At 38.6% G+C, this 27,043-nt stretch overlaps 1 protein-coding gene across 2 annotated transcripts in view; it reads right to left on the reverse strand.

Annotated features, from left to right (window-relative positions):
* The window catches only part of ints9 (integrator complex subunit 9), a 315,943-nt gene that overhangs the window by 285,555 nt on the left and 3,345 nt on the right, over nucleotides 1–27,043 (reverse strand). For both annotated transcript variants that reach the window (XM_051919331.1, XM_051919332.1), the window contains exons 2-3: nucleotides 23,455–23,582; nucleotides 2,290–2,350 (exon numbers count right to left, since the gene is read on the reverse strand). In XM_051919331.1, coding sequence (XP_051775291.1) covers nucleotides 2,290–2,350; nucleotides 23,455–23,582 — 189 coding nt within the window. The remainder of the gene's footprint in view (nucleotides 1–2,289; nucleotides 2,351–23,454; nucleotides 23,583–27,043) is intronic.

The following is a 27,043-nucleotide window of genomic DNA, read 5'->3' on the forward strand; positions in this document are numbered from 1 at the left end:
ATAATATATTGCTGAACTGAGATGTCACTACGAGAGTTAATTAAAAAATATGTTTTGCTTCTAAAAACTTTGCATTTTTGTTGCCACTAAGCTTTTTGAAGCTCCCCCCAGAAGGGGTTTTTGCTTTTTTTTGTCCACAGAGGAACAAAAGCAGCTGAATATTTTTTTTTTTTATTTGCCCTGTTAATTTCTTCGCAATTGTAACCCAGTCCAGATGGCAACTAGCCAGTAAGCTAAGACCTCTCACCATCAGTCATAGCTGCTATGCTATCAATTATGATGCTAGCAGGCACGCTCAGCGTTTACTTTTGAACTTTATCATTAAATGTCTTCCTTTCAATGTTTTTGTGATCCAAGTGGTGTTCTATGTCTCTCTCATTTCCCTTTTCAAAGCAAAAAGGAGCTGGAATCAGAGAGCAGACCATGGTACACGCCATCTTCGTCTCTAGGTCTTTTTCACATCTTCCCCATTTGCTCCTTTTGGCCAATCCCATTGCATGAATAGAATACAGACCCTCACTCAACCAATCACAACAGAGATACTGTCAAGATGTGTTGTTCTCAGCATGTTAACTAGGCTCTTCTCAAACAACAATTCAAACATTTTTCTCTTCTTTTTACAGTTTATTAAAATTAAGCTACATTTTTTCACAGCATGTTTCATACATACAATCGCAGTCAAGGATGTCTTTGAATAAAAATATTTACTGCCTGGAATGTTGCATCTTGGGTCAAACTTTTTAACCAATCCTTTTCTACCATTTAAATTTGCATCATATCCATGGCCAAACAATATGTAACCACATCAGTCATTTTCATACACCATTTGTTCTTCCTGTTATATGGAGTGCAAATAGTAAATGCTCAGTTGAGTCTTTTGTTCACTTTTTGGCCACACATCACCAGATACTAGTATCTCCTTGCATGCCTTAATAGCCCAGTTGTACTGGACGTTGGGTTTTTGCTTCAAGTGGTGAAACAAGTTTGCTGTGTTTCCATCTTTAGTGGTTACAGTTTTATTGCATATCTTGCTAAGTATTGTGCTTTGTTGGAGGTCTGACATCTTGTAGCCAAATCACTTCCATACTACTGAAGTGACTCCCTTTTTTAGGTCCTAAATCGATATTGGAGGCTCACACACGGCTCTTGCTCTCAGACATGTTTGGGCTTCTGCCGTTGTTGTGCTCGCTAGGGAACGTACATCTTTGATATTTTGAGATGGCACTTTATCACATAATTTATACCAGTGTTATCGTGAACAATATGATATGGCACAGCCCTAAAGCACAGTGTCAGCAGGTTTGGCTCATAATTATTTTAGCATTTTAATGTCTGCTTTTAAGGCTTGCTGACCTGAGGACAACTATTGCACCCAGCCATCAGTTCTTGGCAAAAAAAAAAAAAACGGTGGCTTTTAAATTTAAATCACGGTTGTCCAAGTACCACAAGGTTTTTTTTAATTTTTAAAATTTTATTTGGCTATTGGTGTTTGTTCTTACTGTAGCCATCACCTAATAATAAAGTACAAAAAAACATGCATAAACTCACATGTAGTCTCCATAATAGTTAACCTAAGTCTAAATACATTTGAAAATTTAATTACTTTTAATTTGAATATTCAAACCTTAGCTTTTGACTAATCTCACAGCCCTAGTCCACAAAGGGCAAGCACACTGTTCTTTGGTGCTTCTTATCCCCAGAAGAGATACTGCCAGGACACACAGTAATGGATAACACCAATTCAATTTCAATAAAAAAAAACCTTAAGCAGAAGAGCATTTTCCAAAGCTGTGTAAGATCATGAAGCATATATTAAGCTCCCAAGTAAAAGTGTTAGAAATAGTGCTTCCCAGAAATCTAAAGTTTCTGAACATTAACAAACAGTGGTAAGAATATACATCTTCCTTTTAAATCCTTCCGAGATGTTTCGTTGTGTAACCTAAACAATCTGGAACACACCAGTTACCAACATATTATTCCAAATGGCAGCCTCATAAAAGCTGCCGAAGAGCCCACAAGAAGAGCTTTATTTGGAAATCAGACAAAATTGTGCCGGTAGCGTATAATGAATGAAAGTGCACATATTGAACACAACCCTCCAAGAAAACTATACTGTTCTTCTTAAAAAAAAAAAAAAAAAAAAAAAAAAAAAAAAAATTGTAAAAAAAATATTCTTTTCTTTAAAAACAGCGAAAGGAAACAATTTACCAAATATGTGCACACTCTGCTGGATAGAAAAGTTAAACCAAGATAAATGTTTTTGTAATTGTAGCTCCCACAGCAAGTTACCTTTTCTAATATAGTGTTTCCATCTTTCATAATCCATGAAGGCAAGGTTGAAAGTCTTGAGCTAAAGAAAAAATAAAAAGGGATAAATAAATAAGTGCATATTATTATGCAGACAATGAAGTTTAAATGATTATAATTCTAGCAGTATGATAATAAATTGTATAATCATCATGTACCATTATCTTCATCACCCATAATGCGTACAGAAGAAGAAATTAAGAACTTTTAAGTACAGAAATAACTAAAGTTTCTCAAGAAAAGCCAAGTTTAAAGAAGATACATTTTTCCCATTTATTCTATGTGTGTAACTACTTTTTTCTTTATTCTTATGTGGATTATTTGCTTTTAACTTTTACTAAATATTTTTAAAATGAACTTTTGGACTGAGATATTTCTTTCGGCACACGTTTTACCCGTGCTTGATCTTGCCTTATACTTCGGCGGCTACAAGCATGATTTGTAAAGTACAAAGTCACAGGAGGTTAAGCTTACGCTTTATAATGCACTACTGAGACTGTGCCTGGAGTACCGTGTATAGTTTCGGTCTCCAGATAAACCAAAAAAACATAGAAGCGCTAGAGAAAGTACAGAAAAGCGCAGCTGTGCTAATTACAGCACTGCAGGGGATAAATTATGAAGAAAAATTAAAAGAGCTGAGCCTTTTCAGTTTAAACAAAAAGATTAAGAGGTGACATGATTGGAGTATTTAAAATTATGAAGGGACTTACTACAGTGGAATTAGTCTAATCACTCTTTTTTTGAAGCTTCTCTAGCACTGTATATCTTTTTTGTAATATGGAGAACAGAACTGAACCCAATGCTGGTGAGGCCTGACTAGTGCATTATACAAATTAAGCATAACCTCCCTTGACATATACACCACTCAGTTTTTTTGATCACTTCTTTATTCTGTCTGGATATAGACAGTGATGAGTCCATTATAACTCCTAGGACCTTCCCATAAGGTATACTTTTAAACCTGCCAATGAGTCTTCCAATCCCACAGTTTTACTTCCTACATGTAACACTTTACATTTAAATGCATTAAATTTTAACTACTACAAATAGGATACACCTGTATGTTATCCAAGTAGCCATCTAAAATTTAACTAGCTTATAGATTATACTCTTGTCCAGATCGATTATGAACATTAAATACAGCAGTGGTCTCAGCAATTGATCCATATTTTAACATCATGCAATTCTGAAAAAAAATTGCCTAAATATAACTCTCTGCTTCCAGTGTTTGAGCCAATTTTGTACCCACTGAGAAACCATGAACATAAGCTGGCTTCCCTTTCTCAGAAAGACAATGGAAAACAATTTTTTAATTTCTTTTGTAATAAAGATCATTTTAAAAGAACCTTTTTCAAAGTCGTCAACACATTTTAGTTAGTTCAGTCAACAAGCTGCTTTAAACACAGACTGCGTCTTGGTAGACTGCTGACTTGAGACATATTCCAGGGAGTTCTACAAGTTCTGAAGTAGTCACCTACATCATAAAACTAGCCAGTCAAGGGCTGTAGTTGGTCCCCATGGGTTGCTTATACAGAATTGCAAATTGAAATCGACTATATGTTTGGTTCATTGCAAAATCACTATTAACTTTTTATTTTTGTACTTCTACTTGTCCAACTGTTCCTAGCTAACAATAGCAGGGCCACTACACGTGTTATCAATAAACACTTGTTTTATCACAGCTTAATGTTAACAAAGTACAGTGACTACCTTATGATACTTGCAAAACTCTATCGGCTCTTCTGCATTCTTATCATTACTGCCTAATCTAAAAGTTCTAGAAATACCTTTGACCCTTCCATTTCTTTGTCATGAAAATATCACGGAAACCCATAGTTATAAACTTCAAAAAAAATGTTTTTAGGCAGAGTGATGGCTCTGTGGCTAAGGATATGAGCTAGTATCTGGAAGTTGTCAGTTCAAATTACTCCACAAGGGCCCATGAGCAAGGCCCTTAATATGAAAAACATTGCTCAAGAGGCGCAGTACAATGGTTGACCCTATACTTTAATTTTAATGTTCTGCGTCCTGTACAGAGATTTACTTCACAGTCATTGGTTAAATCTGAACTATTTAATTCTCAATCTATCAGCAATAAATCCATACTGATTGAAGAACACATCAGGGAAAAAGGACTTGACTTCATGTGTCTGACAGAAACCTGGCACCAGTCAGAGGTTTACTCTGCCTTAAATGAAGCCTGTCCACTTGGCTACAGTTACTTGGAGGCAGCTCGCAGCACTGGGCGTGGTGGTGGACTAGCTGTTATCCACCATCAGGACCTGGGGTTGTCCCCTATCTCGATACCTGCAATATCTTCCTGTGAGTGCCTTGCATTTAAATGTAAGCCCCCGTTTCCCATGACTGTTCTCCTTATCTATCGACCTCCAAAACCCAACTCTGCCTTTACAGTAATCCCTCGCTACTTCGCGGTTCACTTTTCGCGGATTCACGACTTCGTGGGTTTTTAAATACAAGTGATTGCCCGCCTATCGCGGAAGTTATGTTCCAGACCCATCAGCAACAGGAGAAAATCCGCGATATAGAAAGACCATATAAATAAACATTTTTATAGTTTAAGCCTTAAAATACCCATCCCACATGCTTTAAACACATGTAAACTTAGAAAACACACTTTGTTAACACATATGATATGTGGATGTCGGGCTAAGGATATGAGTAACATCTCACTATTATAAAACATTTTAACTTCACGCAAGACAAGACAGTGAGACAGGAAAATTGGTGATGTACAGGCTTAAAATTATTGACACGCAGAGCGACAAGCAGCACAAAGTCCACTTCTCCTTAGCGTTCATTCAGCTCCCCACCCCCTTGACAATGCGAAGTGGCAGGAGCGTACTGCGCTTCCGGGGAGGGGGGGTTTGAGCAAAGGTGCGTTCAGCTCTCACACACCCACACACACACACTCACTCCTCCTTCCGAACGCGCAGAGCGACAAGCAGGCATTTTGGCAGAAGCAGCACAAAGTCCATTTCTGCTCAGAGTGAGTTCAGCTGCCCCCCTTCACAAAGCAAGTGCAGACACATTGACGTCTGATCGCTGCGTAGAGTGTTGGTCTGAGGTGTTTAAGAATGTAGAAAGTGTTTAAGAGCATAGGAAGTGTTTATAAGAGCGTGGGAAAGGTTAACAAGAGAGTGAGAAAGGTTTATAAGAGTGTGGGAAGGGTTTATAAAGCCTTAAAATATGTATAAATAATCAAATAAATATAGGTCGCTACTTTGCGGATTTTCACCTAGGTGAGGGATTACTGTATTCCGGAAATGACTGATCTTCTCACAACACTCTGTGCTACTTCTGCCAACATCATAATCTTAGGAGATATAAATATTCATGTTGACAATCCCACAGGTTATCTCACTGCTGATTTCCTTGAGCTGCTAGATTCTCTCAACCTACAACAACATGTTGATGTTCCCACACATTCTAGGGGTCACATTCTTGACTTGGTCATTTCAAACTGTGCCCCAATCAGGAATCTACAGGTATTTGATCATGGTATTTCAGACCACAAAGTTGTGTCATTGGAGCTGCCCTTTTTCTCCTCCCGTATCAAAACAAAATGACAGATCTATTTCAGAAATCTGAAGAATATCAATGTGGATGCCTTGGCCTTGGACCTTACATTTCTCTCCTCTGACTTTATCAGCTCCCTCTCTGTTGCTGACCTCATGGATTTTTACAACCAGTCCCTGAGCAGTCTCCATGACTTCCACGCACCTTTAACATCTAGGTCCGTCTCATTCTTGTGCTCAGCACCTTGGTATACCTGTGAGCTGCGAAAAATGAAGGCGACTGGGCATGTCCTTGAGCGGCGGCTCAAGGCCTCTGGGCTGACTGTCCATAAACAGGCTTACAGAGAACACATGAGAGCGTATGCAGAAGCTCTGAAGGTTGCACGGTCCAAGTTTTATTCCACCATCATCAGAAATGGCTCCAGGAACCCTAAAAAACTTTTTTCAACCATAAATCATCTTCTCAAACCTCCTTTACCTGCCCATTCTGAGACCACTGATGAGAGGTGCAACATGTATATCAACTTTTTTAAACAAAAAGTTAATATCCGTTTACACCTCTCTACCAAGGATATCTTGCCCTTCTCAACTGTTGACTCATTGTCTGAGACCGTCCATCCTCTTTGCTCTTTCTCTGTTGCCACACAGGAAGAGGTGGAGGATGTCATCAGGAAAATGAAACCGTCTACTAGTTCCCTGGACCCTTTCCCCTCACCCTTGCTGAGGGCCAACATTTCTGCCATCTCTACACTTATCACCAGGATAATAAATCAGTCCCTCCTGGCTGGCCATATTCCTTCTGCACTAAAAAACTGCTGTCATCAGACCTCTACTGAAAAAATCCACCTTGGATCCTGAAGTTCTCTCCAATTATAGGTCCATCTCCAATCTTCCATTTCTCTCCAAAGTTCTGAAAAAAATAGTTGCAGCACAACTTCATGATCATCTCAAACTGAACAATCTGTTTGAAAAGTTTCAGTCTGGTTTTCGCCCTGGCCATAGCACCGAAACAGCCCTGGTCAGGGTCACCAATGATCTTCTGATGACGGCAGATACTGGTTCACCTTCACTACTTATCCTCCTTGACCTGACAGCTGCTTTTGACACAATAGACCATAACATCCTTCTTCACCGCCTGCAATACACTATTGGACTCTCAGGAAATGTTCTAAATTGGTTTACATCATACCTGACTGGCAGAACTGAGCATGTCGCCCTTGGCAGCGCAAAGTCCCACACCCACAATGTCACCTGTGGTGTTCCACAGGGCTCTGTGCTGGGCCCTATCCTTTTTACTATCTACATGCTCCCCCTTGGAATTGTCATTGGCAGACATGGTTTATCGTTCCATTGCTATGCCGATGACACTCAGCTTTACCTCAGGACTACTCCCACCTCCTCTACTGCTCCTCTGCCAACATCTACATTGTCTACCTGCCTGGAGGAGATAGAGGCATGGATGAGGCTCAATTTTCTTCAGTTGAACAGATCCAAAACAGAAGCCATCTTAGTTGGTACATCACATCATCTTCGCTCTTCTACCATCACCAGTATTACTTTCTCTGGCCAAAATATTCCTCTTTCCACATCTGTTACTAATTTGGGTGTTAGAATGGACTCCCAACTTACTTTTGACGCCCACATCAAATATCTCTGTAAGTCATCTTTTTTCCATCTCAAGAACATCGCCAAACTCCGCCCATTACTCACCCTGGCAGATGCAGAGAAGCTCGTCCATGCCTTTGTCTCTTCCAGGCTGGATTACTGTAATGCGCTCCTCATTGGGATTCCTGGCAAGAGTATCCAGAGACTCCAGTATATTCAGAACAGCGCTGCCAGGATCCTGATGAGGGTGCGAAAGCATGATCACATCACCCCAATCCTGAAAACCCTTCACTGGCTCCCTGTTTCATTCAGAATAGAGTACAAGGTCTCCCTTCTAACCCATCAGTGCATTTATGGACATGCCCCTCTTTATCTAAAGGAACTCCTTACGTTCCCTCCGCTCTGTACACATTAACACTCTTCAAGTCCCCAAAACTAAGCTCAGCAGCATGGGTGACAGGGCGTTTTCATCTGTGGCGCCGAGGCTGTGGAATGCCCTCCCTGATTGCCTGAGAGCCCCACAGTCGACTGAGGCCTTTAAGCGAAACCTAAAAACTCATCTTTTTAGAAAGTCATTTTGTTAAAGTATTTTATAGATTCTTCTGTTTTTTGTTTTTTTTTGTTTTTTTTTTAAATTTATTATTCTATTTTTACTCTGTAGCACTTTGGGATTGCTAAAATATAAAGTGCAATATAAATAAAATATTATTATTATACTCAGACCACCCAAAGGTCAGGGATTAACAAAGTGTACCAAATGAAACAAGAAAAAATGTAATATTCGATAAATTAAAATGTTTAGGCTAAACATTTACTTTCAATATTTTTACTTTACTATTATACCACACTATTATATTGTATGGAGGATTACTTGGGTTCTGTTCTGTGTATTGTATTTACCCCCTTCTTTTTAACACCCACTGCACACCCAACCTACCTGGAAATTGGTCTCTCTTTGAAGTGCCTTTCCCAAGGTTTCTTCCATTTTATCCCTACGACTTTTTTTTTTGGGAGGTTTTTCCTTATTTTCTTAGAGAGTCAAGGATGGGGGGCTGTCAAGAGGCAGAGCCTGTTAAAGGCCTGTATAATTTGAAACTTCCAGTTGAGTGAATGCTGACGTGACTGCTCGCCTGTAACTTTTTATCTTTATTTTACGATTAACTTACAATCTAATGGACTAAGCAACTGTTTTCATTTTGGGCAGATTTATTCATTGAGTTTTATTTTTCAGTCATTTAAAGCTAGACTGATTTCTAGCTCGACTGGTGATTTGACTGTGTATGGACTATTTTTCAGCCTATCCCTGCTTTGAAACTTACCTGGCTTTGTTCTCCGGACATCCGAGTTGTCTGCGTCTTCGCTTAACATATGGACCGGTAGGATATTTATTTGGTTCGCATTTGTTTGGTCCCACCTGTCGCTCGCTATTCTACCTGTAACAGGCCTGCTTCAGTACTCGGCTTCCGAGTTCCTCCGACTGTGCTTCCACCTGTCTGAGCCTCTGCTGACTGGGCTGTATCTCCACCTCGGACATCGTATTCCTCCTCCATCTGAGATACATCCATCGCGGGTCCCGCCGGAGTATCCAAGCTGACAGTTCAAAAATAAAACTCTATCTGGTCCCGTTCTCGACATCCTCCACGTAATTTAGGCAGAGTCGCTGACCACAGTGTGTTAGCCAGCCTTGGTCTGTTGGAACATCCGCTCACTTACGAGCAAGGGTCCTCTCATCCACCATCTCCTCACCAATTGTAAGTCTGACTTTTTCTGTCTAACCGAGACATGGCAACAACCTCATGACTTTCCCCAACTTAATGAATCCATTCCCCCGGGGTTTGTTTACATCTCTCAACCCCATGGCTCTGGCCGGAGAGGAGGTCCTGCATCAATGTATCGTGAGAAGTGTAAAGTCCTGCCGTTGTCTGTTCCTGCCTTCAGTTCATTTGAATCTCGTGTGTGAATTAACTGGACCTATTCCTACTATTACTGCAACTGTTTACCAGCCCCCTAAATCAAATAATGACTTTCTGAACGACTTTGCTGTTTTTCTTACACACTTATCTACTGTTTCATCAAACATAATACTTCTGGAGGATTTCAATATACATATGGATAATATTAATGTCCCTATCACTAGAGACCTTACATTCTGCCTTGAGAGTTTTGGATTCTAGCAGCATACTGATGTTCCCACTCATTCCAAAGGACATATCTTGGACTAGATTTGCTGTTCTGAAGTTACCCCGCTTGATTGTACTGCAGATGAACTCCCCATAACTGATCATTTTCTTATTTCATTCAATGTTAAACTTGCACTTTCCAATACTAAGCTTTCCCGTCTCATGTCTTTCTATATTATTAAGAATATTAACTTAGACTTTCTTCTAGTATTGATTCCCTTATGGACATTCATAATTTATCCACTCCTAAAGAACTGGTCTCACTATAACGCTGGACTTAATTGTATTCTTAACTCTGTTGCTCCATTAAAAACTAGATCAGTTTCTTTCTCCTTTTCTGCTCCCTGGTTTACACCTGAACTTCAGCTTTTGATAGCCAAAGGCCAGCAACTTGAATGGTTGTATAAAAAAAACTGGACTCTTTGTTCACAAAGATGTACAAAAACCATATACTTTATTACAAGGACTGTATTGCCCAAACTAAATCTATTATACTCACATTATTTCTTCCAATGAAAGCAACACCAAGTCATTGTTTTCACTACTTAAACAATTTCACTAATTAATTTCACCACATATCACACAACCCCCAGATTCTTTACCTTCTCACCTTTACTCAACTGAATTTTGCAAGTATCTATCTATCTAATTCCCTTATGTCCTTTTTTTAATGAAAAAAATCCAGAAGATTCAGTAGTCTCTCTGTACGGATTCCTTCAGTACTTCATTTGAATTTCACCCACCAACTCACTCATTTTCCTCTTTTCAGCTTCCTACTTTCTCAGAAATCTCAGATCTTGTCTGTAAATCTAAGCCATCCACCTGTCAACTGGACCCCCTCCCTACAGTTCTGGTCAAAGCCTGCCTCCCATCTATGGTCCCTCTTATCTCTACTATAATCCACTCTTCTCTCACTACTGGTACTGTTCCTTCATCTTTTAAAACTGCTGCAATAACCCCAATATCAAATAAACCGGGTGCCGATCTGACTAATTTCAGTAATTTCGTCCTATTTCTAATCTACCTTTCATTTCCAAAATTCTTGAAAAAATAGTGGCTATTCAACTTCATACAAATTATTTTGAGATAAATGAGAATGAACAGTTCCAGTCTGGTTTTTGTCCCCTCCACAGTACAGAAACGGCACTTATAAAAATTACTAATGACCTCCTAATGGCAACTGATTCTGGTTTAATTACTATTCTCATACTCCTTGACCAGAGTGTCTGATTTTAATTTTTGTATTTTAGTTTAGTTTATAATCTGTGTTTTACCTATCGTTCGGTGTCCTTGAGTGTTTAGAAAGGCGCCTATAAATAAATAAAATGTATTATTATTATTAAAGCCCATTGCAGTGATTCTGGGCTATACAAAAATAAATTGTACTGTACTATAAACAATCATCAGAGGATAATGCCTCAGAGTATGGCAGTTACTACAATGAAAGAGCATTACATTGTGACAGTCCTGCTGCCAAGGATACTGTTTGAAGTAACAATCCCAATGGACTGAGTTCACATGAACTCAAAATAGGAAGTTTAATGCTCACTTTATTTTTGGGGAATTCTGCTAAGCACTGTAAAGTCACATGGATCCTACTGTGCCTCTAGAGTGTCTGCTACAATGACACAAAGGCCATGCAATTTAGTCCACATTTTACGCTTATGTATATAGTTGGTCCTTTAATGCTAGAATTACCAATGCCTACGAAAAAACTCGTAAACCCAGTCCACCTTAAGTCCCTTCGCACCTCTCCGTCAGCATCTTTTGTAAATGTGTCAATAAGTGCAAGCAGCCTGCTATACCACACAGCCCCCACCCAAACCCCCCCTCGGGCAAGAAGTTCTTCCAGTTCATGCCTTGATTAACTGGGAGTGAACTACCTACAGTTGTATAGGGGAAATAATTTCATGGGGGTTCCGTGTCTACAACAATCTATGTAAACACATTGTTAAAACAAAAAACATTTCTCATGTTTTAGTAATAAAATGACAAAATGTAGACATGAACTGTATAAGGTTTGAAGGCTAATGGCGAAATATCAAATAAACACTTTCACAAAAGGTACACGTTAAATGCGACAGCATCTGTGGTGCAGCGGTAAGAACAGCTGACTTATACTCCAGAGGTCGTGAGTTCGAAACCATTATTCATATTAATTCGTATGCCTTCTTGCGGTTGTAATCAGTGACCGCATTTTTTTTTCTCCCCGATCTTGCCCAGTCTCCACATTTTGGTGCATGGTGGTGTTTCTTTTGTACTCCAGGACATGCAGAGGAAAGTTTAGTACAGAGACGTCAGTTCCACGCTATATGCAATCATTAAATTCAAAATGTTAACAGTTCCCACAAACCCAAGGACCGTCCTTCCTACATTTACGGCATGTGTACCTGCTGCAATGTACACACTTCTCTCTATGCTGTGGTTTCTATTAAATGGAAAGGGCGCCTGACACTGACCGAGTTTGAATTCATGGGGGAAGCGGCGGTCTTGGAACAGAAGCTTTTTACATTGCCTTTTCTTGTAAGAAGCGACAACGAAGTACCTCTGCAAGGTGAACAAATAACACCTTCTCAGTGGACCTGTGCATGCCTTATACAGTACATGTGCGTTGATCGCCACCAAGTCAAGCTTTGTTGTAGCACACAGCAACTCTTTTGCTTTATCCACCGCCTTTTCTTGTAAGAATCAATGACAAAGTTCCTCTGCAAGGTGATCCATGAACACTCCTCTTTTCTCAGTGGCCCCCGTGCATGCCTTGTACAGTACATGTGCTGATCGCAACCAAATCAATCGTATTATACCACTAGCAACCGGCCACCTGCGTGCTCCTGCTCGCACTGAATAAGTTCACGCCTATTGGTGCTTGATGTCAATGCAGCACCGGGGAAAAAAGAAAGACAAATATATGTGGCATTTTGAAGAAATCACTGTATGACCTGAATAGTACCAGTCACAAAACATTGTTGCACTAATGCAATATTATTTGAAAACGAACAGCGTCAGATCGGGTGTAAATTTATGGTACTTGTAAAAGTTTGCTTTTTTTCCAGTTGTATTCTCTCAGTCACGTTCACACTCTCCCTCTCCTGATCTGACCCTAACTAACAGCGTCAACATAAATTTACACCCGATCTGACGCTGTTCATTTTCAAAGGACTGTCCATGAGTGTATGGGAACTTGTAATATTTGAATTTGATGATTGCCTATAGCGCATAACTGACCTCTCAGTACTGTTCTTTTCTCTGCATGTCATGGAGTAGAAAAGAAAAACCACCATGCACCAAAATGTAGAGATTGGGCAAGATCGAAAAAAAAAAAAAAAAAAAAAAAAAAAAAAAGGGCATGCGAATGAATATGAATAATATTGCATCAGTGCCACAATTGTTCTGAAATGTACTACACAAATCTATATCATACAGTATATACCTATGTCTGTGTTTTTTGTCAGTGTGCTTTGACATCATGGACCATAAGGTGCATACTAATTCCGCATGAGCAGGAACACAATAAAACTGAATTAAAAAAAAATTCAAGTGACAATGAGATACGAATAAGGCAGATTCACCAGTGTTTGTGTGTCAGCTTTTATCCCTCCGGATCACAGAATGTCCAGTTCCATTGACTCAAAACACCACTTACAGCTACAGTTATTCCCTGTTTCAGATAAAAACTAATAGCGTCAGATCTGGGGCGTGAGGGTGTTGTATGATGACTATGACTGAGAGAAGAAAAAAAAAAAAACACCGGCTGTTACAGACACAAATCAAATGTATATTTTTATTGTGTAGTATTAACAGTATGAGCAGCTCACTACTCAAAATGTGAATTTGCGAAGGAGCTGCTTTTGAACTTGCGACCTCTGGACTATAAGTCAGCAGTTCTTACCGCTGCACCACGGAAGCTGTCATATTGCACTTGTACCTTTTGTGAAAGTGTTTATTTGATATTTGGTCATCAGCCTTCACTCATTATACAGGTCATGTCTACATTTTGTCATTTATTACTAAAACATGAAAAATGTTTCCGTTTTAACGATGTGCTTACATAGATTGTTGTAGACACGGAATGGTTTTTAAAAAGTATTTATATATATTTTTTTATATTATTTTTAACTTTTTAATCTTGGGTTTGTTTTAGTATAATTTTGTAATCAATATTTTAACACTTCCTTTAATATTTCTATCCATTACTAGCGCCATCTATTGGTGAAATCTAACTATTCTTCAAATGAAAATTTCATTTCTTAATTAACATGGATTAATTGATCAATTAGTGAAACTGATTATTGATTCATGTATTGTCATCGGAAGTGAGTAAGTGTGCAAAATTTCAAGTCATTTGGACAATAGGAAGTGGGTTAAATATTGATTACAAGATTTGTACCAGACAACAAACGTGAAGTTAAAATAAGCGTGGTAATAAACAATGCAATTGCAAATACACAGATATTACTTATTAATTTATTATTTTGTTACAGGTCTCTGTTTCACTTCACAAGAGTATTCACATGTCCAGTTGCATGTGTGATGTGTTTTTTAGTTAGTCAGATGACTGGCACTGCATGGAGTCAACAAGAGAGGTGTATGGTGGAGTGTAGCCACTAAGGTTCACTCATATGGAGTCATTTAAATGTTCATCTGTCAGTCTTGTTCTGAACTTTGATTTCATGACATTCATGAAGTCCTTTGAGTATCTCGCTGTTGTTATTCATGGAGATTCTCACGTTCTAGTATTATCCATGTATAGACCTCCTAAATTTAACGCGTGTTTATTTGAGGAATTCTCAGACTTATTGTCAATTTTAATTACGAACTATGAGACACTTTTAATAGTCGGCGACTTTAATTTTCATATAGATAATCAGTGTGACCAAAAAGTAAAAGAATTCATGAACCTCCTGGACTCTTTTGATTTGAGACAGCTCGTTAATCAGCCTACACATAAAGCTGGTCATACGTTAGACTTAGTAATTACTAAAGGACTAAAAGTTGATGTAAGGCAGGTCATTGATATTGGTCTATCAGACCATTTTCTTCTACTATTTAATATAGAAATATTGATAGAAAACATTCATGAGAAGCATATTGTTAAACGCTTCTTTGACCCATCAGCAACTTTAAAGCTTACAAACATTCTAAGCACTCATTCCGTTTATAGTGCCAACGATAATAGCGAGGATAATGTAAATAGTAAGGTGGAAAGATTTAATACTAAAGTGAGAGCTGCTGTTGACACAGTTGCACCTGAAAAGAGAGTTAAAAAAACTACTAGGATTGTTATACCATGGAAGACCCAAAGAGTGTCCGATTTAAAGAGAACATGCCGTAGAGCTGAGCGTAAATGGAAGAAAACTGAACTAACTATCCACTATGAAATATTGAAGGTTAAAATAACAGAATACAATAACACAGTCCGTCTTGAGAGGCGCTGCTATTTCTCTAAGATTATAAATAACAATGCTAGTAATCCCAGAGTCTTATTCTCAACGATTGATCGTCTGCTAAACCCAGGTAACGCAAAGGAATGCCTCCAAGGTACTTCCAGTAAAACCTGTGAAGCTAATGCTGTATTTTTCAATCAAAACATTAATGATATTAGAAATAACACAGTATATCTCCCCAACACTGAGGATCATCCTAAACCCCGGTACTCAATTACAAACAAATTAAATTCTTTCACCAGGATAGATTTACCCGATTTACATAAAATAATTTCTCAACTGAAACCCTCCACCTGGGTCCTTGACCCAATACCAACAAGTTTTTTCAAAGAAGTATTGGGTGTGCTAATTGATAATATTCTTGACATAGTAAATTCGTCATTAGATACGGGGGTCTTCCCAGACTGTCTTAAGACTGCTGTAGTTAAACCCCTACTTAAGAAAAATAATCTTGACCCCTCTGCTCTTGAAAATGTTAGACCTCTCTCTAACCTGCCTTTCTGAAGTAAAATTCTAGAGAAGGCAGTCATTATGCAGTTAAATGACCACCTCAATAAACATGCTATTCTTGATAAATTTCAGTCAGGTTTTTGAACAAATCACAGCACAGAAACTGCACTCTCTAAAGTAGTAAATGACTTGTGGGTAAATGCAGACAGAGGCTATTTATCTGTTCTCATCCTCCTAGATCTGAGTGCCGCATTTGACACCATTGATCATAATATTCTTCGAAATTGCCTTAGTCAATGGGTGGGCCTCTCTGGCAGTGTCTTAAATTGGTTTGAATCCTACCTGGCAGGGAGAAAATTCTTTGTTAGTTGTGGTAATTACAACTCAAAGACACAGGATATCCTATATGCTGTTCCACAAGGCTCTATCCTGGGTCCGCTGCTCTTCTCAATCTACATGCTTCCATTAGGTCAGACCAATAAACCCCTGGTTCTCTAAAGAATCGCAAATCCAAGAATGGCAATTACTTTCTGTTCCCTCCAATCTTTGTAGGGATGAAAAATCATGGAGGGTGGGAGCGTCCTGGGAAAGTTTTCATTTAATTAAATAAATATATTTGTACTAAAGCGGTTTCTTTTTGGAGCCGAGACTCGTTTGGTTCTGGTGTTTCAGAAGCGCGTTTTAGGCTCCTTCGTTCATTGTTTTTATCTATGCAGTCTCGTTTTTGTTTTTCTATGGGTGTGTTGTTAGCTAGAAGTCGTTTGCTGTTAGGAATCATAATTGAACTTACTTTTAACACTGAATTACCTTAACCCCTTAACCGCCCTCTGCCGGATATATCCGGCACCGTTGTTTTATTGCTAACGCCATACTGCCGGAATTATCCGGCACATTTGCCTGTGGTTATATGAATGCCTGGCAAGTAGTATAACTGACGGTTTGGCGTGGGTATTATTACTACGTTGTATTTCGACAAGTCTGTGGTTGTTTTGGCCGGTCATGTGACGTGATTCGCATGTAACAGCTGTGAATATGGCGAAACGTAAACTGACTTCAAGTGAGGCTTTGCAGGCGATTTTGGACAGTTCTGATCATGATTGGAGCAGTTCTGAAGAAGATTTTAGCGACAGTGATGAGCAGCAACGTGCGCTGCATGATACTGTGAATGAAGACGCATCGGATGACGGCGCTGAGTAGGCGTATCCCCAGCATCTCAGCTGGGCTGCTGCCCGTGGTGAACTACCTTTTCTGCATTCATTTGAGGGAACGTGTGGCTTTATTGTTGATGTAAACAATTACACTGCTGAGCAGTTTTATGAGCTGTTTGTGTCACCTGATTTGATCAGACATTTTGTTCATCAGACAAATCTGTATGCAGCACAGTTTATTGAGAAAAATCCCAATTTACCTCCACATTCCCGTGTTCGTGCTTGGTTTGACACGGATGAAAACGAAATGAAAAAATTCATTGGGATTTTGATGTTGATGGGAATAATCAGAAAACCAGATATTGAGATGTACTGGTCTACAGATCCTATGTATGCAACACCTATTTTTGCAGCTGTCATGACACGTAACCGATTCTCTTTGCTGCTGAAATTCTTTCATTTGAATGACAACAGAAATGAGCCAGATAAGAAAGATCCAAACCGCGACCACTTGTTCAAGCTACGTCCTTTGATTGATCATTTATTTGAAGCATTTCAGTTGCCCTACATGCCAGGACCGTCAGTTGCAGTTGATGAAAGTTTATTGTCGTGGAAGGGCCGCTTACAGTTTCGACAGTATCTACCATTGAAAAGGGCACGGTTTGGTATCAAGATGTTTTGCTTAGCTGAGAATTCAGGTTACATTTATAGATTTCGTGTATACACTGGCAAAGAGGATCCTATGAGTAGTATTTCAGCAGTGTTGCCAGATGAATGTAAGGACTTTGGACTTTCAGAAAAACGCTGTCATGTCTGTTCAAAGAAGGGTCAGCGTAGAGACGTCAAGACCTTCTGCTCAAAGTGTCCCAGCAATCCAGGACTTTGTGCAGTTCCCTGCTTTGGCCTGTGGCACAGCAAACTCAAATACTGGGAATGAAACTATGATTGACTGAACTACTTTTGACTTTTGAATTACTTTTGACTGTTCCGTTTTTGTAGTTGACAATAAATCCAGAAGCCTGAGAAAAGGTACATTTTGTGCTTTATTATGTGTTTGCCCATTTCTAGAACTTGCACAACATTTAGTGGTCAATACTGCTTGAATAAATGTAAAAAATGTAAAAAAAATGTAAAAAAGTAAAAAAACGAAAATTGTTCAGATTTCGCCTGGCGTGGGGAATATTTAGGGAGTTGGCGGTTAAAGGGTTAATGTGATTCAAATAAGCCACACTGACAGCTGCCACACGGAGTGCTGGCACAGTGGATTAGAGCACACTGACTGGTGGCACTGTGTAGTGGAGTAGCTGCTGGTACTGTGGAGTGGAGAACACTGACCGCTGGCACTGTGGAGTAGCTGACTGCTGGCACTGTCAGTAGTCACCACTACCTCAAGTTTAAATACATAGACATATATAGATAGACGGCGCATTCACTGCGTTTCCCAGTCGACACGATACATCAGCGCATCAGCCTTATTGTAAGTGGCAAAAGTGCCATTTAAACTAATACAGGTAGACGTGGAAACCTGGTTTTCTGATGAAAAAACAATACCGTTTAAAACAGTATCGTTTACATACAACAGATTTTGGTGAATCGTTTAAATGCAATTATTTATATCCATTTATACACTAATAATGGCAATTATTAAATAATAATAACTATAATTATTATTATTAAATAATTCCTCCCATATAAGTAACATTTCAGGGACTGCCTTCTTCTATCTTCGAAACATTTCCAGACTTTGTCCTGTTCTTAGGCAACACAGTACTGAAGTACTGGTTAATGCCCGAGTCACCTCACGTATAGATTATTGTAATGCTATTCTATCTGGCATCCCACAAAAACTTATCCATCGCTTACAACTTCTTCAAAATTCTGCTGCCAGGATAATATCCTGCTGTTGTAAATCCACTGAACATATTACACCTATTCTCTCTCAACTTCACTGGCTCCCTGTTAACTACAGAATACAATACTAAATACCCATCTTAACATTTAAAGCTCTCCACAACCTCACTGATCTCCTACAGACTTACAGTCCGTGTCGCTCACTCAGATCCTGTAATTTGAGAGTATTCTGTCTGCCAATATGGTGCAGCTTTAGTTTGTGGAAGACAGACACAACTAAAGACATGAGCATAAAATGATAGTTGTCAATTTCAAACTGTGTTTCCTCAATGTGCTCCTTGAGAAAAAATATCAAGTTTGAGAAATGTTAACAGCTAAGAGCAATCTACATAGTTAGTGACTAAACACGTTTACCCAAAACGTTGTTTGAAGGCTCACTTGAGCACATAAATGCATAGCTTTGCTAGCTTAGCTAAAGTAAAGATTATAACATGGGATTTTCTAATGGCCAAATATAACCAAAACAATTGTTCAGCCTTACCTATGAAATGTAATCCCCCAGGACCTGGTATGGAGCATACAGCACATTATTCATTATTTCACTCTACAGCAGTGCCACTCACAATATGGCGGCGACGTTGACGTACGATTCTGCTGGTGATGAGGTGTCTAGTTATTCTATGTCTATGTTTAAATATGTCACCATGGCAACTCGTTGGCGTGCACACTTTACCTCAAGTTTAGTTTACAGGTTGTGTTGTGTTGTTTGGGCGCCACTTACTGACTCTGGGAAGCCGCTGGGTTTGACTCTGGGGCGCTGAGGCGCAGTACGCTTCGGTGCGTCTGGCCTATGGCATCCATGCATATATACAACCTTTGTTTAGTAATATAGACTATCTCAGGGCACAACGTGAGCTACCACAGCTATGCTGATGACACACAGCTGTACTTATCAATAGCACCTGATGACCCCGAATCTCTTGATTCACTAACACAATGTCTTACTTGTATTTCTGAATGGATGAATAGTAATTTTCTAAAGCTAAATAAAGAAAACTGAAATTTTAGTGATAATGGATACAATGAGGCTATTAGAAACAAACTGGATGCATTAGGATTAAAAGTCAAGACGGAGGTAAAAAGCTTAGGGGTAACTGTTGACAGTAATCTGAATTTTAAATCGCATATTCATCAGACCACTAGGACAGCATTTTTTCACTTAAGAAACAGCAAAAGTTAGACCTCTTATATCATTGAAAGATGCTGAGAAATTAGTTCACGCGTTTGTTTTCAGTCAACTAGATTACTGTAACGCACTCCTCTCAGGACTACCCAAAAAAGACAAATCATTTGCAACTAGTGCAGAATGCAGCTGCTAGAATCCTAACTAGGAAAAGAAAATCCAAGCACATTTCTCCAGTTTTGATGTCACTACACTGGTTACCTGTGTCATTCAGGATTGACTTTAAAATTCTGCTTATGGTTTATAAAGCCTTAAATAATCTCACTCCGTCTTATATATCGGAATGTCTGACATCTTGTATTCCAAATCGTAACCTTAGATCTTCAAATGAGTGTCTGCTTAGAATTCTAAGAGCAAAACTTAAAAGAAGTGGTGAGGCGGCCTTCAGCTGTTATGCACCAAAGATCTGGAATAGCCTGCCAATAGGAATTCGCCAGGCTAATACAGTGGAGCACTTTAAAAAAAAAAACTGCTGAAAACACATTACTTTAACATGGCTTTCTGATAACTTCACTTTAATTTAATCCTGATACTCTGCATATTCAATTCATTATAATAACTATTCATGGTGGCTCTAAAATCCGTACTAACCTCTACTCTCTCTTCTGTTTCTTTTTCTGGTTTCTTTGTGGTGGCAGCCTGCGCCACCACCATCTACTCAAAGCACTGTGATGTTCCAACATTGATGGATTCAATGACCATCATCATCAAGTCCTTCCGTGAGAACCCTAAATACAAAGAGGACTGTTTCATTTATGTTAGGTAGAATGGCCAGAGGGGACTGGGCGGTCTTGTGGCCTGGAACCCCTGCAGATTTTACTTTTTTCTCCAGCCGTCTGGAGTTTTTTTTTTTTTTTCTGTCCTCCCTGGCCATCGGACCTTACTCTTATTCTATGTTAACTAATGTCTTATTTTACATTTCTTACTTTGTCTTTTATTTTTATTTTCTTCATTATGTAAAGCACTTTGAGCTACTTTTTTGTATGAAAATGTGCTATATAAATAAGTGTTGTTGATGTCAGAAAAGGCAGACTCACAGAGGTATGTAGACCCAAACCATGCAGACATTTTCAGAGCTGCTTGTATGTACCCAAAAAAGAAGTCTAACTGCATTCTCGTACCATTGCTCGTGTACTAAAGTGTCAGCAGGTATTTTCATGGGATTACACATATAATTTGTGAGCATGCCCTTGTCGATTAAGCACAAGAAGCTCTGCAGTCTACTTGTGACTTTACGCTATAGAAAGATAAGTAAATAAATCAAGGTAAATAACATTCGATCTGGCTTTTGTACAAGTAACATACAAATGTTTCTCATGTAAAGACCATCACAAAACATACAACAACAACAAACATAATCAGAAACAGGACTTTGCACGATACGTCTGTGATATCTGTAAGCCGTGCTGCTTCGTTGGAGGACAGGTGAGAGGCAGACTGACTGGCAGTATGACGCCTCGACCTGTTGGTGCATCCAAACGTGCCACTTGTTGCCTTTATGCCTGGTGCAGCTTCGTTATTCTTTTATGTGAGTGGACGTTTCTTGTGTGGGGTGGGCCTTCCATTCTCTTTCTCTCATGTATTCATCCGAGTTCACCTCCGTTATAGCACGCCTTTATTTGAAAACTAACAGTGTCAGATCGGGGCAAGCATGAACGCGACAGAGAATAAAACTGAATAAAAAAAAAAATAAATAAAAAAATGCTAACCTGTACAAGTATCATACATTTAAACAGACTCAAATCAAATGTATCCTTTTATTGTATAATAGTAACAATAGCAGCTTACTACTCAAAATGTTTATTTTGAGAAGCGGGGAGGCTCGAACCAGCGACTTTTTTGAATAGGAGTCAGCAACTCTTACCACTGTATTACCAAAGAAGTCACTACATCAAGCCACACTAACCTGATTTCTTTGTCTTCTGTTATAGTCTTGAATAAAAGCACACTTGTTCTGTTATATTTGTACCTTTTCTTAAAGTGCTTATTTGATATTTGGATTTCAGTCTTCACACATTATACATTTCATGTCAAACTTTTGTCTTTAGTACTAAAACAGGTATGTATTCAACATTTCTTGCATTTCCTGTCATCCTACACTTACATAGATCTTTGGAGACACGGAACACATGTGAAATGCATGTGTTCCAAATGACAATATATTTTTTTAGCCTATACAGCTCTGGGTACCTGATTCCCTGATAAACAAGGCTTGAGTTATGAGAGGTTTTTGCATTTTCTGCGGAGGTGGGAGGATGAGATAGTAGGTTGCTTGGGCTTATTAACACATTTACAAGACAAAAGACGCAGACGGAGAGGTGCAAGCGGATTTCAGGTGGGCCGGATTTACAAGTTTATTTGTAAGCTTTGGTAATTCTACTGTTAACTTCATAATCACTACTTTCACCCAGGACAGTAATTATTTCATTGTTAAGGGTTGTGTGCTAAGGATGGAGATATGAGGGACACTCTACTTATGAACAAGTTCCATTCCTCCGGGACGTTTGCAAACATATTTTATATTGTCATGGATGACACACATGGGTGTGATTCCCTAAGTGGACGGGAGGCCAGCCCTATGCCACCACAGATACTCATAAGGCATTCTGGACAATGTAGTTAACTAGAACAGCCTTGTTGAGTTCCATGGGGCCGCCACCACAAGGTGCTACAGGGATTCTTCACGCCTGCTTTGTTGTACTTCCATGTGACCCAGAAGTGCTTCCATAGCACCTTAAGTACTCCCGGGTGCTAGATAAAAGAAGCTGCTTGACCTCATCCAGGCGAGTCAGAGTCGGGTGGAAGTGGACAAAGCTCACCTGGGATGTCTACAGGAAAAAAGAAGGAGAAAACTGAAGAGAATTGTGTTTATTGCACTATGGGAACCTCTGTAAAATGCATTTGTATGAATAAACTGGTTTTATTTAAATGGAACTTGTGTTTATGATGTTGTATCTGAACTTGGAATGGAAACATTTTTTAACTGAGAAGGGGGGGAAAAAAAAACACACACACAAAGCCTTATAACTTATTTCACAGAAGACATTCTAAATTATTAATAAAATGACAATGAAACAAGAGTATCGTGCTCTAAATCACAAAAACACAAATAATTTAAACTAAGGTGAACCATGGGTATCAGTAACCTTATGACTGAACTATGGATGCTCCAATACAGTTTTTCTATGGCCAATACTAATCACTGGCTTCATGTTACTAAAACTGGATGATTCCAATACCAATTCAGATTTTTTTTATACTAAGCGCCTTCAATAACCAGCCAGGGAGAAACCTTATGCTCCATATTAACATGGTGTTTTTATAATTAATCTGCAGACCACAGGTGTTACCTGCTCAGTTTTATTAGCAAAGTGAAATTCTGCCAATTAAGCGCTCAGCAACCATAAAAAAAAAAAAATTAACTTATAAAACATGTACAAAAATATTTAACACTCATACCATAAAAATTCTTATCATAATTACAAACAATTTTAATAAAATGTTCATATTAATCAAAAAGATACACATAAAATAACCCAATTTGGCTCTCAAGTTAACAAGTGTTATTGTTTACTTAACAGTGAGGGTAAATTCTGCCCTTTTAAATCAAAGTTAAAAATAAACAATATGAATGTAGTCAAATAGTTTTTAAGTTTATTTAGCATTGTTACAAAGCTATCTTTCCATTACCTGTGAACTAGCGGCAAAGGTATGAAGTTTAATACAGAAGTCATGTCCAGGCCACAATCGAGCATGATGGTAGTTGATTTGAACTTGAGAACATTACATGGCAGGGTGGGGTGACCAGATAGGCAGTACTAAAAATATTAAAAAGATAAATTATGTAATAAAATGAATGTCTTATTAATGTAAGGAAAAATATAATTTGCATTAACATATATCTTACAACAAATTCACAAATCATATTGTGTATTTTACAGTAATTGAAATTATTAGTATTAATATTGTCACAAGGACAGCATACTTCAAACAAGATAAATTCATCATTGATCCCAAAAGTTAACTGCAAAGTAGGGGTGGGCGGTATGACCAAAATTCTATATCACAGTATTTTTCTAAATTATCCCGGTTTCACGGTATTTGACGGTATTTTTTCCCATGCATGAGCGGATGTTAAACACATTTTCCACTGCAATTACTGGCTAAGAATAACCTATTCCACTGTCAAGAGCATTGAACATTGTACAAAAAAAACATTTTAATGTGCACACAAGTATTAATACAGGTTTGCATTGCCCCATAAAGTGATACTTTTCAAGGGGGTGGCACAAATGAAGAGAAGGAAATCACATTGCATGACAGATGCAGTCAAAATATAGAACCTTTTTATTTAATAAATTTTGCAAAAACTTAAATTATAATTTTGACAACATATTTTCAACCATCCAAAGAGGTATTTAGACTTAGGAAAATATCCAGAAGTGCTTGTCAAAAGTTGTATTGCACTGAACATGTCTTAGAAAAGGAATAAATAAATATTTTTTGTAAAACAACTACACTTTCTGTTAATGTTAACAATCTCTGTCCACTGACACGTTAAAGTGACTTTTTAAACAACTTTACCATCATTAAACTGCATAATATTTAAACTAATAAATAATAACAATAAAATAATTGTATTATTACTGATAGTTGCACTATTACTTCAAGGCTCCAAAAGCCCAGGTGCATTACACAGTATTCACCAAATTAAAATAAAATAAAACAAGTGCAATCTTGGTGATGACATCTTTACCAACTGAACTATCATTTAGGCAAACTGCATTAATATGGACCTTGCTTCAAGCTAAGCTATATACATAAATAATACAACTGCAACTTGCATTTATAATTGTATTTGTGGTATAGCCCTACGGAATCATATTAGGGCCACGGTGAAGAAAAAGAAATACGGACACAGGGAAGAAAAAAAAAACTATACGTCGAGAATAAAGTCGACATTTCCACTTTATTCTCGCCGTTTATGTCGCGATTAAAGTCAACATTTCCACTCTATTCTCATAGTTTACTTTATAATTAAAGTAGAATGTCGTAAACTAAACTTCATCCTAAAATCATTGTTTAATTTACTAGATTTTCTCAAACCCCGTCATAAGTTAATGTAGCAAATTAAATGCTTTGTGTTGTGTTCCCTGACCCAGTTGTTAATCACTATGCTTCTTAAACTGACTTCCTCCGCACTAAGAGAAGACAGCGATCACCATACAGAATCCATTCACTATATGATATTCCTGCTCTCTGAAAATTTAGAATGCTAAGATAAATACTTGATATCATTTTCATGATGAAATGCATTAAAGCAGGTATTAAACATGCACGGTAGTGTGGCGTTAGTGCTGCTCCCTCGCAGTAAGGGGTCCCCGGTGTACATTCAGTGTAGAGAACTTTATGGCAAGTGTGACGAGGCTCCGAAAAACTGGATGTATGAATGGGTATCACACAGGTTTAACTTAAATATTGTTTAAATGTTGGGTTTGTGATCTGGTGGTCAGAGAGACGAACACAGAATTCAATGGATGTTATTCTGAGCAGGCTTTCTTTATTGCACGCTTGCTGTCTCTATCTGACGTACCAAAACCCCAATTTCTATCCTTCCTTTTTCTTTCTCCACATAACCAATCACCACACGATAAATGTCTTTGTGAAATTAAAACTAGTTATAAACTTAGCCCACGGAGTGTTCAGAACTTTAAAAATATCTTCGTTATACATGTTTAATTATGCCATCCATTCAGGGTTGTGTCCATCCCTGAACGAGTTGCCAGTACATCACAGGATGAATACGAGCAAAACACACACTAGCAGGGTCAATATAGCATAACAAAACCCCACATCCTACATGACTTTGAAAGGAAACTGAAGCACACCGAGTAAACCCACCAGAAAAACATGCAAATGCAAGGCAGGGTACACCCGGGACACCCTTGCTACGAGGCAGCAGTGCAACCTCCACGCCGCCGTGCCCCTACATGATTAATACATGCTTTAATGCATTTCACCATGAAAATTATATCAAGTATTTATCTTGGCATTCTAAATGTTCAGAGAGCATGAATATCATGTGAATGGATTGTGTGCAGCAATTGCTGCCGGTGTCTCCTCTTAGTGCAGAGGAAGTCAGTTTAAGAAGCTCAGGGAACACTTAACACAAAGCATTTAATGTGCTATATAACATATGACGGGGTTTGAGAAAATCTAGTAAATTAAATATTCATTTTACGATGAAGTTTAGTTTACGATGTTCTACTTTAATGACAAAGTACGAGAATAAAGTCAACATGTCGTCACAATATTACACAGTACCCAGGTACATTACACTGTATTGAAAACAAATAAAACAAGTACAACTTGGCTTGCAGTATTATCCAGTAGTATAGAAACAGTATTTACACATCTGACCTTTTAAAACTAAAGCATCTCCAGGCAACAGACGTGACTCCTTTTTTTCAGCTCTCTGTCCATTTTCACCGCGCGGCATACCTATGCTACCGCCCACTATTTGGTGGTGTAGCAGTGAAAAAGAGCCCTAGTGCAACAAATCTGTGTTTAGCAGTGTAGCAGTGAAAAAGGTCCCCACTTGAACAGTTTCCCGCTGCGCCACGTTCTGAACGTCGTTTAGGCAATTTAAACCGGTGTTGCGGTATAAGAAAAATCCATATCATAAAAAAAATAAAAAACGGTTTTCAGTATGAACCGGTATACCGCCCAGCACTACTGCAAAGGTTACTCTGATATACGAGGGACGTTCAAAACATTTTCACACTTCTATATTTTCGTTCAGTGAAGGCGGGAGGAGTAGTAATTGGTCATGTCTGAGAGGGTTATGTGACTAGTTCTGTCTGGCAAGCTGGCTGCCCTTGCAGTTTAGTATAAATGTTGTCACCTTGTGGTGAAGATGGCTGTGAACTTATTAACTTATAAATTGCACCAAAGAGGAACAGCATTCCATAATATGCTTTTTGTGGGCAGAAGGTATGCTGGGAGCACAAATTCATCTTCTTTTGTTTGCTCAGCATGGGGGTAAAGTTCTTTCTCGTATAGTCAACTAGGAGTGGATTGAAATGTTCAAAATTGGCATTACTAGTGTGACGGATACAGAGCGCGCCGGACGTCCAGTTACAGCCACAACCACGAGGAATAAAGAACGAACCCTGGAACTGATTCGAGAAAACATAAGAATACCAGTTGAAAAGGTTGCAGGGGAGCTGAATGTGAGTGTTGTATCTGCCTATGCCCGGATTCATGACAGCCTTATGTT

Source organism: Erpetoichthys calabaricus, chromosome 15, assembly GCF_900747795.2.
Source record: "Erpetoichthys calabaricus chromosome 15, fErpCal1.3, whole genome shotgun sequence".
NCBI lineage: Eukaryota > Metazoa > Chordata > Cladistia > Polypteriformes > Polypteridae > Erpetoichthys > Erpetoichthys calabaricus.